General features: G+C 46.4%; 2 protein-coding genes across 3 annotated transcripts in view; both read right to left on the bottom strand.

Moving 5' to 3' along the window:
• The window catches only part of LOC149453472 (uncharacterized), a 78,704-nt gene that overhangs the window by 24,456 nt on the left and 36,454 nt on the right, over positions 1–17,794 (bottom strand). The window lies entirely within an intron of this gene.
• LOC149453474 (uncharacterized) lies at positions 860–15,883 on the bottom strand. Of its 2 annotated transcripts, none has more exons than XM_089688457.1 (6): positions 15,757–15,883; positions 10,669–10,812; positions 7,964–8,114; positions 7,465–7,847; positions 6,089–6,218; positions 860–1,621 (listed from the first exon to the last, which is right to left on the bottom strand). In XM_089688457.1, exons 1-6 carry the CDS (start codon positions 15,832–15,834, stop codon positions 939–941), a joined length of 1,569 nt encoding a protein of 522 aa, XP_089544583.1. In that variant the 5' UTR covers positions 15,835–15,883; the 3' UTR covers positions 860–938. The 2 variants fall into 2 exon arrangements, with proteins under 2 accessions (XP_089544583.1, XP_089544584.1); XM_089688458.1 differs by having other exon boundaries at positions 7,465–7,745.

Below are 17,794 nucleotides of genomic sequence, written 5' to 3'. Positions count from 1 at the left end.
GACCCCGCATTCATTCTATCCGCTCTCCACGGACCCCGCATTCACTCTATCCGCTCTCCCCGGACCCCGCATTCACTCTATCCGCTCTCCCCGGACCCCGCATTCACTCTATCCGCTCTCCCCGGACCCCGCATTCACTCTATCCGCTCTCCCCGGACCCCTCATTCACTCTATCCGCTCTCCCCAGACCCTGCATTCACTCTATCCGCTCTCCCCAGACCCTGCATTCACTATATCCGCTCTCCCCGGACCCCGCATTCACTATATCTGCTCTCCCCGGTCCCTGCATTCACTATATCCGCTGTCCCAGGACCCTGCATTCACTATATCCTCTCTCCCCGTACCCAGCATTTACTATATCTGGTCTCCCCGGACCCTGCATTTACTATATCTGGTCTCCCCGGACCCCGCATTCACTATATCTGGTCTCCCACAGTAGACAGAACATGGAAATGCAATTATTTTAGTAAATATAAACTGCTAAATACCTTTTCTCATCAGCAGTATAGAGCAGTTTTGTGACTTCTATCAGTGTCCAGCTGAGCACTGGCTAAAGCTTGTAGGAGGTATTTTCATTCTGCTCTGACTATCCTATGATGCTGCATAACCCCTGACCCTCTGTCTGGATAGTTGTGATTGGCACTGTGCTGATCACATGCACCTTCCCAAAGGATTGACAGTTACAAGCATGACTCCCAAAGGCAGAGGCATGATGGGCTTGTAGTTTTGCAACAGCTGGAGGGCCACCATTTTGACACCCCTGGTATAAAGCAACCTGAGCAATGTGAAGATGAACAATAAATTATACATTAAAAAAATGAATTTACCATACGCAACAAAATGAAAACCAAAGCCATAAAACGATAATATTCCACATGGGTTGGCCGATCCTTTATCATACGATTATTCTAACCAATTCAGCCTATAAAAGTCCTCCATTAGTTTTTCAGCGGTCTCTGCTGGTGCGTTCTCTGGTGGAGTTTCAGAGACACTTTCTGCGCAAAACATCTGTCGCACTCTGAGCAGGAAAACGGTTTCTCGCCGGTGTGAACTCTCATGTGGTTATTGCGGACCCATTTTTCAGAGAAGCCCTTTCCGCACTCAGGACAGGAGAAGGGCTTCTCGCCGGTGTGAATTTTTATGTGGATATTGAGGTTTCCTCTTCTCTGGAAGCATTTGCCACACTCGGGACAGCAGTAGGGCTTCTCGCCGGTGTGGACTCTGTGGTGTAGAAATAAATCTGATTTCCTTTTAAAGGATTTCTCACACTCGGAACACGAGAAAGGTTTGTCATCGGTGGTAGTTCTCTGATTGACAACCAGGTCACCGTGTTTTAGGCTCGATTTTTCACAGTCACCAAAAGAATGTAGATGACTGGGGGAAGATCTCTCGGGATTGGAAGGACCTGGTGGTTGTTCTGGCTGGACTTTTGGGAGAACAGTACAGAATTCATTATTGGGCTCCTTGGTATTAAACTGATCTGTTGACCTTCCTGTAGGATTAGGTTTGTGGTGCGTATTTTGGGTAACAGTGATTACTCCTGGAGAATATTGTGTCACGCCAGTATTGTCTGCAGATAAAGTAAGACGTCCTTCTGAGGTCTTCCAGACATTGGCTCCACCTGTTGAAATTTGTTATTAATTAATAGTAGCATTGTTCATGTTTTGCATTTAGTAATCATGTAGGTTGGTCTACTAGTCAACAATTCACTGGCTAGATCTCTGGCACAGAATTAGGTACAGTAATAAAAACAACAACAACACCACCACAAGGATAGAGGTCAGATATGGTGCACAATGCAACCAAAGCAACCATAGCAGACTGGCTGGTGGTTTACATACACTAATGACTATGGCATGGCAAGGAACACAAATGGACCTTCCTCCTCCTCATTTTTTGGGAACATGTTAGATTAGGGAATGGAGATGTACCTTTCATATGGTGTCCAGTATCTCCTCCTCATTTGTTGGGAACATGACGTTATATTGAGGAATGGAGACGGACCTTTCATATGGTGTCCAGTATCTCCTCTTCATTTGTAGGGAACATGACGTTATATTGAGGAATGGAGATGGACCTTTCATATGGTGTCCAGTATCTCCTCCTCTTTTGTTGGGAACATGACGTTATATTGAGGAATGGAGATGGACCTTCCATATGGTGTCCAGTATCTCCTCCTCATTTTTTGGGAACATGACGTTATATTGAGGAATGGAGATGGACATTTCATATGGTGTCCAGTATCTCCTCCTCATTTGTTGGGAAGATGACGTACTATTGAGGAATGGAGATGGACCTTTCATATGGTGTACTCTCCAATGCATGGGATGTGGTATAGGTACACTGGATGCTTTTCCATCATATCATGACAAGCCAATTTATTCTTGTAGAATAAAATTTCCTTTGTCAATTTGCTGGTTTCTCATCAGTTTTGAATTAAAACCAGAAAATCGTCAAATGGGGCTTTTTTTCTCAGATATTAGGTGCAGGAACTTCCCTTTTCTGAGTCACCCCTTGTCTCCGCACCTCTTTGCACCATCCAACGAAGTATCAGAACCAAGTATAATTTATTTTATTTTAATAATAACAATAAAAGCAGTAAGATAGATCCCTGCAGTTAGTAACAATAGAACCCCCCAGCAACAATACACTCCCCCACAACAATAGACCCCCCCACAACAATACACTCCACCACCAACAATTCCCCCCCCCCCCCACAACAAACAAATCCACCCCAGCAACAATAGACCCCCAGCTGTAACAACAGATCAATGAACAATAGACTCCCCCAGCAACAATGGACCCTCCTCAACAAAATACTACCCCAGCAACAACAGACCCCCAGCAACAACAACAGATCTCTCAGCAGCCAGCATCAATAGACCTCTCCCTCAACAATAGCTCCTTCCCAGCAACAATTGACCCCCAGCAACATAAGATCCCTCCACCCCAGCAACAATAGATTCCCCGACAGCAACAATAGACCTCCCCAGGATCAATAGACCCCCCACACAAAACTGCATCCCCTCTAACTACATTAGATCCCCCAGCAGCCAGAAACAATTGACACCCCCCCAGCAACGATATCCCCCCCATGAGCAATAGACTCCCCCAACAACAATAGACCCTTCTCAACAAAATACTACCCCAGCAACCACAGACCCCAAGCAGCAACAACAGATCTCCTGACAGCCAGCATCAATAGACCTCTCCAACAACAGCACATCCCTCCCAGCAACAATCGACTCCCCTGGGAATATAAGACCCCTCTCCCCCAAAAACAATAGATTTCCCACCAGCAACAGCCGACTCTCCAGAAACAATATATCTCCCCCCCATGAACATTAGACTCCCCCAGCAACAATGGACCCTCTTCAACAAAATGCTACCCCAGCAACAACAGACCCCCAGCAGCAACAACAGATCTCCCAGCAGCCAGCATCAATAGACCTCTCCCTCAACAGTAGCTCCCTCCCAACAACAATGACCCCCAGCAACATAAGATCCCTCCACCCCAGCAACAATAGATTCCCGACAGCAACAATAGACCTCCCCAGCAACAATAGACCCCCCACACAAAAATGGATCCCCTCTAACTACATTAGATCCCCCAGCAGCCAGCATCAATAGACCCCCCAGCACCCCTTGTCATTGCATACACTCAGTGCTGGAGGTGCCAGAAGTGCATGTACTGGGAGGACGTCATATGATGTTCTCCTACTCTAGCTGCGCATGCCAACCCCCGGGGGGCTTACGGCGATCAGTGATCACAGTAAAGAGCCGATGACGTAGGCTCTATCATGTGATCAGTTGTGTCCAATCACAGCTGATCACATGTAAATAGGAAATGGCGGTTATCGGCAGTCCTCTCCTCATGCTGACAGCGCGTGGGGAGAGGAGAGCCGGTAAGTGGCATTCCTCAGAGGGGACATCTACACTGATCATCAGTGCCACCTGTCAGTGCCCATCAATGCCACATACCAGTGACCATCAGAGCTCCCTTTCAGTGCTGCCTATCAGTGCCAGTCAGTGCCACCTATCAGTGCCATATGTGAGTGCTGCCTTTCAGTGCCCACCAGTGATACCTGTCAATGCCCATCAGTGCCACCTATCAGTGCCTGCTAATCAGTGCCATACATGAGTGCTGCCCATCAGTGCCATATATGAGTGCTGCCTTTCAGTGACATATATGAGTGCTGCCTTTCAGTGCCTATCAGTGATGCCTGTCAATGCCCATCAGTGCCTCCTCATCAGTGCCTCCCATCAGTGCCATATATGAGTGCTGCCCATCAGTGCCATATATGAGTGCTGCCTTTCAGTGCCATATATGAGTGCTGCCTTTCAGTGCCCATCAGTGATGCCTGTCAATGCCCACCAGTGATGCCTGTCAATGCCCATCAATGCCACCTATCAATGCCTCCTCATCAGTGCCATATATGAGTGCTGCCTTTCAGAGCCCACCAGTGATGCCTGTCAATGCCCATCAGTGCCACCTATCAGTGCCTCCTCATCAGTGCCATATACGAGTGCTGCCTTTCAGTGCCATATATGAGTGCTGCCTTTCAGTGCCCACCAGTGATGCCTGTCAATGCTCATCAGTGCCACCTATCAATGCCTCCTCATCAGTGCCATATATGAGTGCTGCCTTTCAGTGCCCACCAGTGATGCCTGTCAATGCCCATCAGTGCCGCCCAGCAGTGCCATACATGAGTGCTGCCCATCAGTGCCATATATGAGTGCTGCCTCTCAGTGCCATATATGAGTGCTGCCTTTCAGTGCCTATCAGTGATGCCTGTCAATGCCCACCAGTGATGCCTGTCAATGCCCATCAGTGCCACCTATCAATGCCTCCTCATCAGTGCCATATATGAGTGCTGCCTTTCAGTGCTTATCAGTGATGCCTGTCAATGCCCATCAGTGCCACCTCATCATTGCCATATATGAGTGCCGCCCATCAGTTCCATATATGAGTGCTGCCTTTCAGTGCCCATCAGTGATGCCTGTCAATGCCCACCAGTGATGCCTGTCAATGCCCATCAATGCCACCTATCAATGCCTCCTCATCAGTGCCATATATGAGTGCTGTCTTTCAGTGCCCACCAGTGATGCCTGTCAATGCCCATCAGTGATGCCTGTCAATGCCCATCAATGCCACCTATCAATGCCTCCTCATCAGTGCCATATACAGTATGAGTGCTGTCTTTCAGTGCCCACCAGTGATGCCTGTCAATGCCCATCAGTGCCACCTATCAGTGCCTCCTCATCAGTGCCATATATGAGTGCTGCCTTTCAGTGCCATATATGAGTGCTGCCTTTTAGTGCCCACCAGTGATGCCTGTCAATTCTCATCAGTGCCACATATCAATGCCTCCTCATCAGTGCCATATATGAGTGCTGCCTTTCAGTGCCCACCAGTGATGCCTGTCAATGCTCATCAGTGCCACCTATCAATGCCTCCTCATCAGTGCCATATATGAGTGCTGCCTTTCAGTGCTTATCAGTGATGCCTGTCAATGCCCACCAGTGATGCCTGTCAATGCCCATCAGTGCCACCTATCAGTGCCTCCTCATCAGTGCCGTCCATCAGTGCAGCCCATCAGTGCCATATATGAGTGCTGCCTTTCAGTGCCCATCAGTGATACCTGTCAATACCCACAAGTGATGCCCGTCCATGCCCATCAGTGCCACCTATCAGTGCCTCCTCATCAGTGTCCATCAGTGCAGCCTCATTAGCGCACATCAGTGAAGGAGAAAAATTACTTATTTACAAAATGTTATAACAAGCTAAGAAAAAAACTTATTTTTTCAAAATTTTCAATCTTTTTTATTTGTTTAGTAAAAAATACCCCCTCCCAGTCGTGATTAATACCACCAAAAGACAGCTCTATCTGTCTCAAAAAAATTATAAAAATTTTGTTTGGGTACAGTGTTGCACGACCGCGCAACTGTCATTCAAAGTGCGACAGCGCTGAAAGCTGAAAATTGGCCCAGGCAGGAAGAGGGTAAAAGTGCCTGGCAGGCAACACAGAAAGGTGAAAAAAATGACCGTGAGAATAAGACGCGCTGCATTTTTGGATGTAATGCGTACCTGAACCGACATTTAGTGAAGATTCCTCCTTCGTTGTCACCGTCATTTCACCTCTTGACAACCGATCACAGATCACATCCATCTCTCCTACCTCTGTGACACCAGGCTTTACCCCCATCACGTCTTCCCTCTGAAAATCACAATATGACGGTGAGCACTATTATCCAGACAATGAGGCAAGTTTGAGTTCAACAGTGTAGTTTGGCCTCCCTCCACAGGTGGGGTTGTTCGGCAGAGCGGACGGTGGACAAGAGGAACTCTTGTTCCTCTGAGGCCTCTGTAGGCATCATCAGGGGAGCAGTCGTCTAATTGGATTGACCTCTACGGCCATCTTTAGTGTGGGCAGTGCTAATAAATGGCGCATTTGTGAAGTGGCTACAATAGAGACGGGAACCCATTGGTGAGGGACGGCATGTCTAATATAGGGAAAGGTTCCAGAGGAGTAGGGAAAGAGTAGTATTGCCACCCCATTGGAACTTTGTGTTACTAGTCTTTGCTACATTTCTTGGTCTCTACATGTATTTTCCACCACATTGGGTACCAGACACCTAGCCCCGCCTACAACATCTTCAGCCCCGCCTACAACATCTTCAGCCTACAACATCTTCAGACCTTCCTGTGGGGAATCCCAGGATTACAGAGGACAGGGACATCTCTCTGGTGGGTTCCCATTACTGGACCCTTCTACCTGATGATGGTGAGGGGTGGTGGGACCTTCCTGTGTGGAGTCCTGGAAATACAGAGGACGGGGACATCTCTCTGGTGGGTTCCCATTACTGGACCCATCTACCTGATGATGGTGAGGGGTGGTGGGACCTTCCTGTGTGGAGTCCTGGGAATACAGAGGACAGGGACGTCTCTCTGGTGGGTTCCCATTACTGGATCCATCTACCCGATGATGGATGGTGTGACCTTCCTGTGAGGAATCCAGGGAATACAGAGGACGGGGACACCTCTCTGGTGGGTTCCCATTACTGGATCAATCTATTTGATGATGGTGGGGGATGGTGTGACCTTCCTGTGTGGAATCCCGGGAATACAGAGGACAGGGACATCTCTCTGGTGGATTCCCATTACTGGATCCATCTACCTGATGATGGTGGGGGATGGTGTGACCTTCCTGTGTGGAATCCGGGGAACACAGAGGACGGGGACATCTCTATGATGGGTTCCTATTATTGGATCCATCTACCTGATCATGGTGAGGGATGGTGTGACCTTCCTGTGTGGAATCCCGGGGGGGACATCACCCAGTTCTTCACCCTGGACCCCAAAGATGACAGACTACATTGATAAACGAGATTAAGTGAAAATAGAAGAATGCCCTCCTATAGCTTAGAACCATTATTATGTTCTGGATACTTAGTCCTACCTACCTGATCAGGTTGTGCATAGTTGTGATCATCCTGTGTGGAATCCCGGGAATACAGAGGATGGGGACATGTCCCTGGTGGGTCTGTGTCACTAAATGGCTCCATTATGACCTCCATGAAGGGATCTTTGTGTCCTGAAAACACCTCCATCACACCAAGCTCCTCCTCCTCCTCTTTTATCTCTTCTTTAACCTTACATGAGATAGTGAGATCTTCCTGTGTGGAATCCCGGGAATACAGAGGATGGGGACATCTCTCTGGTGGGTTCCCATTACTGGATCCATCTACCTGATGATGGTGAGGGATGGTGTGATCTTCCTGTGTGGAATCCCGGGAATACAGAGGACGGGGACATCTCTCTTGTAAGTTCCCATGACTGGATCCATCTGTAGGAAACACACACACTGACTGAATCCATTGTTTCTATGTGTTTATCAGATGATGGAGGATCTAGGTGGACCCTCCGTACTGCTCTCTCCTTTACAATAAAGTCTCCTCTTACCCAGTGATGTGAGGGGCGGCTGATTGTCCATCATGACGTCCTTGTAGAGATCCTTGTGTCCTTCTAGATATTGTTGCTCCTTCATCACAATATCCTCATTTTCTTCTTTTATCTCTTTGATACCAACATTGAATGTTTTCCAGATTCCACTCTGAATATAAAGTACAGTATTAAAAATGCTTCTGATCTTCCATGGAGACATCTTGACACCCTAAACTGTTACCAAACCCATGGCAGTAAAATCAGTCTGTATATGCAGTAAAGCATGCCTATTATACCCACTGTGGAACCTAAGGGGTTAATCCTTTGCATTGTGTAAAAAGGATGTTTGATCCTGACTTCTCTGATCCTCCCCTTCTTCCACTGTCCCCCTCTTATCTCCTCACAAGACATATTGTGAGTTATTCTGCACATGCTCAATGTATTGCTAGAGAGGTTTTTTTTTTTCTTAAGAGAGGGCATGTGGGCACAGGGCCAATCAGCACTGTCCAGACAGAGGTCAGGGGTCCTGCATCCTCCTAGAACCAAAATGAAAACTCCTACAAGCTTTAACCAGTGCACTGCTGGACACTGATAGTCACAAGACTGCTCTAACTGCTGATGAGAAAAGGGATTTAGCAGTTTATATTTACTAAAATAATTGCATTTCCATGTTCTGTGTACTGTGGGAGAGCGGATATAATGAATGCAGGGTCCAGGGAGAGCGGATATAGTGAATGCAGGGTCCGGGGAGAGCGGATATAGTGAATGCGGGGTCTGGGGAGACTGAATAGAGTAAATGCGGGGTCCGGGGAGACCAGATATAGTAAATGCAGGATCCAGGTAGAGCGAATATAGGGAATGCCGGGTCCGGGGAGAACAGATATAGTGAATGCGGGGTCCGGGGAGAGCAGATATAGTGAATGCGGGTTCTGGGGAGACCAGATAAAGTGAATACGGGGTCCAGGGAGACTAGATATAGTGAATGCGGGGTCAGGGGAGAGCGGATATAGTAAATGTGGGGTCCAGGGAGAGCGAATATAGGGAATGCCGGATCCGGGGAGAACGGATACAGTGAATGCGGGGTCCGGGGAGAGCAGATATAGTGAATGCAAGGTCCGGGGAGACCGGATATAGTGAATGCGGGGTCCGGGGAGAGCGGATATAGTGAATGCAGGGTCCAGGGAGACCGGATATAGCGAATGCGGGGTCCGGGGAGACCGGATATAGCGAATGCGGGGTCCGGGGAGACCGGATATAGCGAATGCGGGGTCCGGGGCGAGCGGATATAGCGAATGCGGGGACCGGGGAGAGTGCATATAGCGAATGCGGGGTCGGGGGGGGAAGGATATAGTGAATGCGGGGTCCGGGGAGAGCAGATATAGTGAATGCGGGGTCTGGGGAGACTGAATAGAGTAAATGCGGGGTCCGGGGAGACCAGATATAGTAAATGCAGGATCCAGGTAGAGCGAATATAGGGAATGCCGGGTCCGGGGAGAACGGATATAGTGAATGCGGGGTCCGGGGAGACCAGATATAGTAAATGCAGGATCCAGGTAGAGCGAATATAGGGAATGCCGGGTCCGGGGAGAACGGATATAGTGAATGCGGGGTCCGGGGAGACCAGATATAGTAAATGCAGGATCCAGGTAGAGCGAATATAGGGAATGCCGGGTCCGGGGAGAACGGATATAGTGAATGCGGGGTCCGGGGAGACCAGATATAGTAAATGCAGGATCCAGGTAGAGCGAATATAGGGAATGCCGGGTCCGGGGAGAACGGATATAGTGAATGCGGGGTCCGGGGAGACCAGATATAGTAAATGCAGGATCCAGGTAGAGCGAATATAGGGAATGCCGGGTCCGGGGAGAACGGATATAGTGAATGCGGGGTCCGGGGAGAGCAGATATAGTGAATGCGGGTTCTGGGGAGACCAGATATAGTAAATGCAGGATCCAGGTAGAGCGAATATAGGGAATGCCGGGTCCGGGGAGACCAGATAAAGTGAATACGGGGTCCAGGGAGACTAGATATAGTGAATGCGGGGTCTGGGGAGAGCGGATATAGTAAATGTGGGGTCCAGGGAGAGCGAATATAGGGAATTCCGGATCCGGGGAGAACGGATACAGTAAATGCGGGGTCCGGGGAGAGCAGATATAGTGAATGCAAGGTCCGGGGAGACCGGATATAGTGAATGCGGGGTCCGGGGAGAGCGGATATAGTGAATGCAGGGTCCAGGGAGACCGGATATAGCGAATGCGGGGTCCGGGGAGACCGGATATAGCGAATGCGGGGTCCGGGGAGACCGGATATAGCGAATGCGGGGTCCGGGGCGAGCGGATATAGCGAATGCGGGGACCGGGGAGAGTGCATATAGCGAATGCGGGGTCGGGGGGGAAAGGATATAGTGAATGCGGGGTCCGGGGAGAGCAGATATAGTGAATGCGGGGTCCGGGGAGAGAGGATATAGTGAATGCGGGGTCCGGGGAGAGCGGATATAGGGAATGTGGGGTCCGGGGAGAGCGGATATAGTGAATGCGGTGTCCGGGGAGAGAAGACAAGGCTCTATAGGTGTAGAAACATCCCCAACCCCGATCCTATATTGTACACACCTTGATATGTATGGAGCCTTCTAGGAACCTGACGCACACAATGATACAGTCACCATCCAGACACATCCCTTGTCTGTTACTGGAGAATGTCCCAGAATTCCCAGCACCGCTCACCTCTCCTGTCAGCAGGTCAGTGATCTTCTGGGTAACTTCTAGAATCTTCCCCTCATTGTTTCTTTCTGGAAGCAGTAAGGAATATAGAGGAACCATAATGGAGTACTCTCCATCTCCCGATGTCTTCCTCACGACTACGTCATCCTGTGGAGAGATCACCAATCATGATAGACATTTCCCAACAACAGAAACTGCAACTTCTTGCCATCATCCTCCCTCTTTGCTATGAATTGATCCACCACATCACCCTTTTAGAGGTAATGATATTTTCACCAGTTTGGTCAACAAAAAGTGCTTCAAATGCCCAAATTTCAAGAAAAGAAAATTCAAGAAAAAAAAAAGTACCTGTGATGATTCAAAAAAGATTTTTTTAGAAACAAAAAAGTTTGCAATTCTCTAACCGCCAGCGACATCAATTCTGTAAATCTTTGGTAACTCGGTGACTTATGCGGGTTATGAAAGAGAATGGAAAAACGATCAGAAATCTCTTCTCAAGCATCTCCTAAACGCGGCACGAGCTTGTGTACCAAGCCAATGGAAGCCACAGGCAGCCCCTACTGTGGCTCAATGGTGCTCAGTGGTGCTCAGTGGTTCTCAGTGGTGCTCAATGGTTCTCAGTGGTGCTCAATGGTTCTCAATGGTTCTCAGTGGTGCTCAATGGTGCTCAATGGTGCTCAGTGGTGCTCAATGGTGCTCAGTGGTGCTCAGTGGTGCTCAGTGGTGCTCAGTGGTGCTCAGTGGTGCTCAGTGGTTCTCAGTGGTTCTCAGTGGTTCTCAGTGGTGCTCAGTGGTTCTCAGTGGTGCTCAGTGGTGCTCAGTGGTGCTCAATGGTTCTCAGTGGTTCTCAGTGGTGCTCGATGGTTCTCAGTGGTTCTCAGTGGTGCTCAATGGTGCTCAGTGGTGCTCAGTGGTGCTCAGTGGTGCTCAGTGGTGCTCAATGGTGCTCAATGGTTCTCAGTGGTGCTCAATGGTTCTCAGTGGTGCTCAATGGTTCTCAGTGGTGCTCAATGGTTCTCAGTGGTGCTCAGTGGTTCTCAGTGGTTCTCAGTGGTGCTCAATGGTTCTCAGTGGTGCTCAATGGTTCTCAGTGGTGCTCAGTGGTTCTTAATGTTTCTTAATGGTTCTCTGTGGTGCTCAATGGTTCTCTGTGGTGCTCAATGGTTCTCTGTGGTGCTCAATGGTTCTCTGTGGTGCTCAATGGTTCTCTGTGGTGCTCAATGGTTCTCTGTGGTGCTCAATGGTTCTCTGTGGTGCTCAATGGTTCTCTGTGGTGCTCAATGGTTCTCTGTGGTGCTCAATGGTTCTCTGTGGTGCTCAATGGTTCTCTGTGGTGCTCAATGGTTCTCTGTGGTGCTCAATGGTTCTCTGTGGTGCTCAATGGTTCTCTGTGGTGCTCAATGGTTCTCAGTGGTGCTCAATGGTTCTCTGTGGTGCTCAATGGTTCTCTGTGGTGCTCAATGGTTCTCTGTGGTGCTCAATGGTTCTCTGTGGTGCTCAATGGTTCTCTGTGGTGCTCAATGGTTCTCTGTGGTGCTCAATGGTTCTCTGCGGTGCTCAATGGTTCTCAATGGTGCTCAATGGTTCTCTGTGGTGCTCAATGGTTCTCTGCGGTGCTCAATGGTTCTCAATGGTGCTCATTGGTTCTCAGTGGTGCTCAATGGTTCTCAGTGGTGCTCAATGGTTCTCAGTGGTGCTCAATGGTTCTCAATGGTGCACCAGGACGAATGACATTGAAGAGATGGAGGACCTGACTTATGCTATCAAAGACAGATCAGAGGAACAAGACCAGGTGGCTATACTGGGACCTCTTCTGCTTCTTAGAGGAATACCTCCAATATATCTAAAACTTGCCTTGAACGTGTGATCCAAGATAACGTGGTTCCCCATGGTCAGGCTTCCCCAAATGGAAGCAAAATATATTGTAAATATAATTTAAAAATATTCTTCCCAAATATATTGACATATATTTGAAATACTTCAATTTTGGCCATATTATATATATCTACATACACACACACACTGTATGTTGCAATTAGTTTTTTATATATTACAAAATATATGAAAATATTTTTAAAAATATGCAAAAAACACATCTCTCTCTCTCTCTCTCTCTCTCTCTCTCTCTCTCTCTCTCTCTCTCTCTCTCTCTCTCTCTCTCTATATATATATATATATATATATATATATATATATATATATATATATACACACACACATACACACACACACACACACACACATATATATATATATATATATATACACACATTTTTTTTTCTTCATATATTTTGTAATATATAAAAAACTAATTTCAATATACAGTGTCTGTGTACATTTATATGTGTGTGTATATATATATATCCTTTGCCAGCAAAGGATATACAGTCAGGTCTATAAATATTGGGACATCAACACAATTCTAACATTTGTGGCTCTATACACCGCCACAATGGATTTGAAATGAAATGAACAAGATGTGCTTTAACTGCAGACTGTCAGCTTTAATTTGAGGGTATTTACATCCAAATCAGGTGAACGGTGTAGGAATTACGACAGTTTGCATATGTGCCTCCTACTTGTTAAGGGACCAAAAGTAACGGGACAGAATAATAATCATAAATCAAACTTTCACTTTTTAATACTTGGTTGCAAATCCTTTGCAGTCAATTACAGCCTGAAGTCTGGAACGCATAGACATCACCAGACGCTGGGTTTCATCCCTGGTGATGCTCTGCCAGGCCTCTACTGCAACTGTCTTCAGTTCCTGCTTGTTCTTGGGGCATTTTCCCTTCAGTTTTGTCTTCAGCAAGTGAAATGCATGCTCAATCGGATTCAGGTCAGGTGATTGACTTGGCCATTGCATAACATTCCACTTCTTTCCCTTAAAAAACTCTTTGGTTGCTTTTGCAGTATGCTTTGGGTCATTGTCCATCTGCACTGTGAAGCGGCTTCCAATGAATTCTGAAGCATTTGGCTGAATGTGAGCAGATAATATTGCCCGAAACACTACAGAATTCATCCTGCTGCTTTTGTCAGCAGTCACATCATCAATAAATACAAGAGAACCAGTTCCATTGACAGCCATACATGCCCACGCCATGACACTACCACCACCATGCTTCATTGATGAGGTGGTATGCTTAGGATCATGAGCAGTTCCTTTCCTTCTCCATACTCTTCTCTTCCCATCACTCTGGTACAAGTTGATCTTGGTCTCATCTGTCCATAGGATGTTGTTCCAGAACTGTGAAGGCTTTTTTAGATGTCATTTGGCAAACTCTAATCTGGCCTTCCTGTTTTTGAGGTTCACCAATGGGTTACATCTTGTGGTGAACCCTCTGTATTCACTCTGGTAAAGTCTTCTCTTGATTGTTGACTTTGACACACATACACCTACCTCCTGGAGAGTGTTCTTGATCCGGCCAACTGTTGTGAAGGGTGTTTTCTTCACCAGGGAAAGAATTCTTCGGTCATCCACCACAGTTGTTTTCCGTGGTCTTCTGGGTCTTTTGGTGTTGCAGAGCTCTCCGGTGCGTTCCTTCTTTTTAAGAATGTTCCAAACAGTTGTTTTGGCCACGCCTAATGTTTTTGTTATCTCTCTGATGGGTTTGATTTGTTTTTTCAGCCTAATGATGGCTTGCTTCACTGATAGGGACAGCTCTTTGGATCTCATCTTGAGAGTTGACAGCAACAGATTCCAAATGCAAATAGCACACTTGAAATGAACTCTGGACCTTTTGTAATTGCTCAATGTAATTGGGATAATGAGGGAGTAACACACACCTGACCATGGAACAGCTGAGAAGCCAATTGTCCCATTACTTTTGGTCCCTTAACAAGTGGGAGGCACATATGCAAACTGTTGTAATTCCTACAGTGTTCACCTGATTTGGATGTAAATACCCTCAAATTAAAGCTGACAGTCTGCAGTTAAAGCGCATCTTGTTCATTTCATTTCAAATCCATCGTAGTGGTGTATAGAGCCAAAAATGTTAGAATTGTGTCGATGTCCCAATATTTATGGACCTGACTGTATAACAAAGTATTGAAATGAACTTTTGATATTGACCAAATACTTATTTTCCACCATAATTTGCAAATAAATTCATTCCAAATCAGCCAATGTGATTGTCTGGATTTTTTTTCTCATTTTGTCTTTCATAGTTGAGGTCTACCTATGATGCCAATTACAGGCCTCTCTCATCTTTTTAAGTGGGAGAACTTGCACAATTGGTGGCTGACTAAATACTTTTTTGCCCCACTGTGTGTATATATATATATATATATATATATATATATATATATATATATATACACACATATATATATATACACACACACACACACACTGTATGTTGAAACGCATTTTTTATATATTACAAAATATATGCAGCAAAAAAAGAAACTTTTTTTAAAAATTATCCAGCCGTTTTTACACAAATTCTGTAAAACTTTGTTCTGCAAATTGTTTGAAAAAATATTAAAAATTTTAAAAATATGTTTTATCCAGTTATGAGACCAAAAAAGTTGTTATTTTTTCATCAGTTAAAAATGTTACAAAAACACAGTGAGCTAAAAATGTATCCCTTAGACATTTGGTGGTGACTTGCTGCTGGAATAAAACTGGGATCGCAGAATCCTCACTGGTTTTGGCAGCAAAAATTTGTCTAAAATGCCCAGATTTGAGAAACATAAAAATTCAGGAAAAATGTATACCCGTGATGATTTAGCAGCAAAAAAAAGAAACAAAATTCTGTTTAATTATCCAGCCCGTTTTTACACAAATTCTGTAAAACTTTGTCTTTGTCAGATTTCAGGAACATAAAAATTCAGGAAAAATGTATGCCCGTGATGATTTAGCAGCAAAAAAAGAAACTACATTTTTTATTTAATGATCCAGCCGTTTTTACACAAATTCTTTGTCTTGTAACGGGTTAAAAAAATCCATTCCATCAAGTTGTGAGCCCAAAAAGTTGTCATTTTTTTAGCTAAAAAAAATATTTACTAATAAAAAAAGTAAACTACAAATATATCCAATACAAATAGACCCTTCTTGGTGATTTTCTGCTGGAATAAAATCCTCCTCACCTCCCCGGTCAGCAGGTAGATGATCTCCAGGGTGAGCTGTAATATCCTCTCTGTTAGGTTGCTGCAGTTAGCCTCCATCGCTCACAACTCTCTTCCATTCACTTCCTGCAACAACAGTGCCCATCCCCCAATGCTCAGCAGCATGGGTAAAAGACAGGCTTCTCTGTGATTGGTTCTTCTTGGCCATTTTGTTGTAGCCCAGCAGATCTGATGGAACACATCGTTCATCATGAAATAATGCTCAAACCTGAGGACTTCTACTAATACCCACCAACAATTGCCATCAGCCGAGTGGAGAATGAATTTCTAAGACATGTTTCATGTTCATTTAGTTGTATGCCAACATGTCCTCATATACACTCACCGGCCACTTTATTAGGTACACCTACTAGTGCCAAGAAAACATCTACCACACAGTGACACCACCACCACCAGCCTGAACCATTGATACAAGGCATGATGGATCCTCCACACCATGACACCATCACCACCAGCCTGAACCATTGATACAAGGCAGGATGGATCCTCCACACCATGACACCATCACCACCAGCCTGAACCAGTGATACAAGGCAGGATGGATCCTCCACACTGTCACACCACCACCAGCGTGAACCACTGATACAAGGCAGGATGGATCCTCCACACTGTCACAGCACCACCCTGAACTGTAGATATAAGGCAGGATGGATCCACCTCACTATGACACCACCACCAGCCTGAACCGTTGATACAAGGCATGATGAATCCTCCACACCATGACACCACCACCACCAGCCTGAACCGTTGATACAAGGCATGATGGATCCTCCACACCATGACACCACCACCACCAGCCTGAACCATTGATACAAGGCAGGATGGATCCTCCACACCATGACACCACCAGTCTGAGCCCTAGATACAAAGCAGGATGGATCCACCACACCATGACTCCACCAGCCTGAACTGTTGATACAAGGCAGAATGGATCCATGCTTTCATGTTGTTTTTACCAAATTCTGACCCTACCATCTGAATGTCGCAGCTGAAATCCAGACTCATCAGACCAGGCAACGTTTTCCCAATCTTCTATCGTCCAATTTTGGTGAGCCTGTGCGAATTGTTGCCTTTGTTTCCTGTTCTTAGCTGACAGGACCAGCACCTGGTGTGGTCTTCTGCTGTTGTAGCCCATCTGCTTCAAGGTAGGATATGTGCGTTCAGAGATGGCATTCTGCATACATTGGATGTAATGAGTGGTTATTTGAGTTACAGTTGCCTTTCTATCATCTCCAACCAGTCTGCCCATTCTCCTCTGACCTCTGAGCAAGGCATGGTCCTCCACACAACTGCCGCTCACTGGATATTTTCTCTTTTTCGGACCATTCTCTGTAAACCCTACAGATGGTTGTGTGTAAAAATCCCAGTAGATCAGCAGTTTTTGAAATACTCAGACCAGTCCATCTGGCACCAACAACCAGGCCATGTTCAAAACTGAAGTTCAAAGGATGAGCGTTGGGGCGTCAGTTAAGAACAGAAAGCGGAGGCTACAATTCACACAGGCTCACCAAAATTGGACAATAGAAGACTGGGAAAACATTGCCTGGTCTGAACACCTTACATGGAGACATCCTGACACCTTTCATGGAGACATCCAGACACCTTCCAAGGAGACATCCAGACACCTTCCAAGGAGACATCCAGACACCTTCCAAGGAGACATCCAGACACCTTCCATGGAGACATCCAGACACCTTCCATGGAGACATCCAGACATCTTCCATGGAGACATCCAGACACCTTCCATGGAGACATCCAGACACCTTCCATGGAGACATCCTGACACCTTCCATGGATGATGGTTGTGCTTGAAAATCCCAGTAGATCAGCAGTTTTTGAAATACTCACACCGGCTCGTCTGGCACCAATGACCATGTTACGTTCAAAGTTCCTGAAATCCCCTTTCTTCCCCATTCTGAAGCTCGGTTTGAACTTCCGTAAGTCATCTTCACCATGTCTAGATGCCTAAATGCATTGAGTTGCTGCTATGTGATTGGCT

The sequence above is a fragment of the Staurois parvus genome, unplaced genomic scaffold, assembly GCF_062004578.1.
Source record: "Staurois parvus isolate SC_StPar_1 unplaced genomic scaffold, SC_StPar_1.0 ptg000449l, whole genome shotgun sequence".
Lineage (NCBI taxonomy): Eukaryota > Metazoa > Chordata > Amphibia > Anura > Ranidae > Staurois > Staurois parvus.
The sequence above is the reverse complement of the archived record's forward strand: the minus strand, read 5'-3'. Positions and strand labels throughout refer to the sequence as shown.

Excerpts from the sequence above, each read along its gene's own strand:
- LOC149453474 (XM_089688457.1), bottom strand. The coding sequence starts at position 15,834 with ATGGAGGCTAACTGCAGCAACCTAACAGAGAGGATATTACAGCTCACC. Across the intron at positions 7,848-7,963 it reads GCCGCCCCTCACATCACTGG|ATGGATCCAGTCATGGGAAC; the intron begins GTAAGAGGAGAC and ends TGTTTCCTACAG. Across the intron at positions 1,622-6,088 it reads TTCACTAAATGTCGGTTCAG|GTGGAGCCAATGTCTGGAAG; the intron begins GTACGCATTACA and ends AAATTTCAACAG.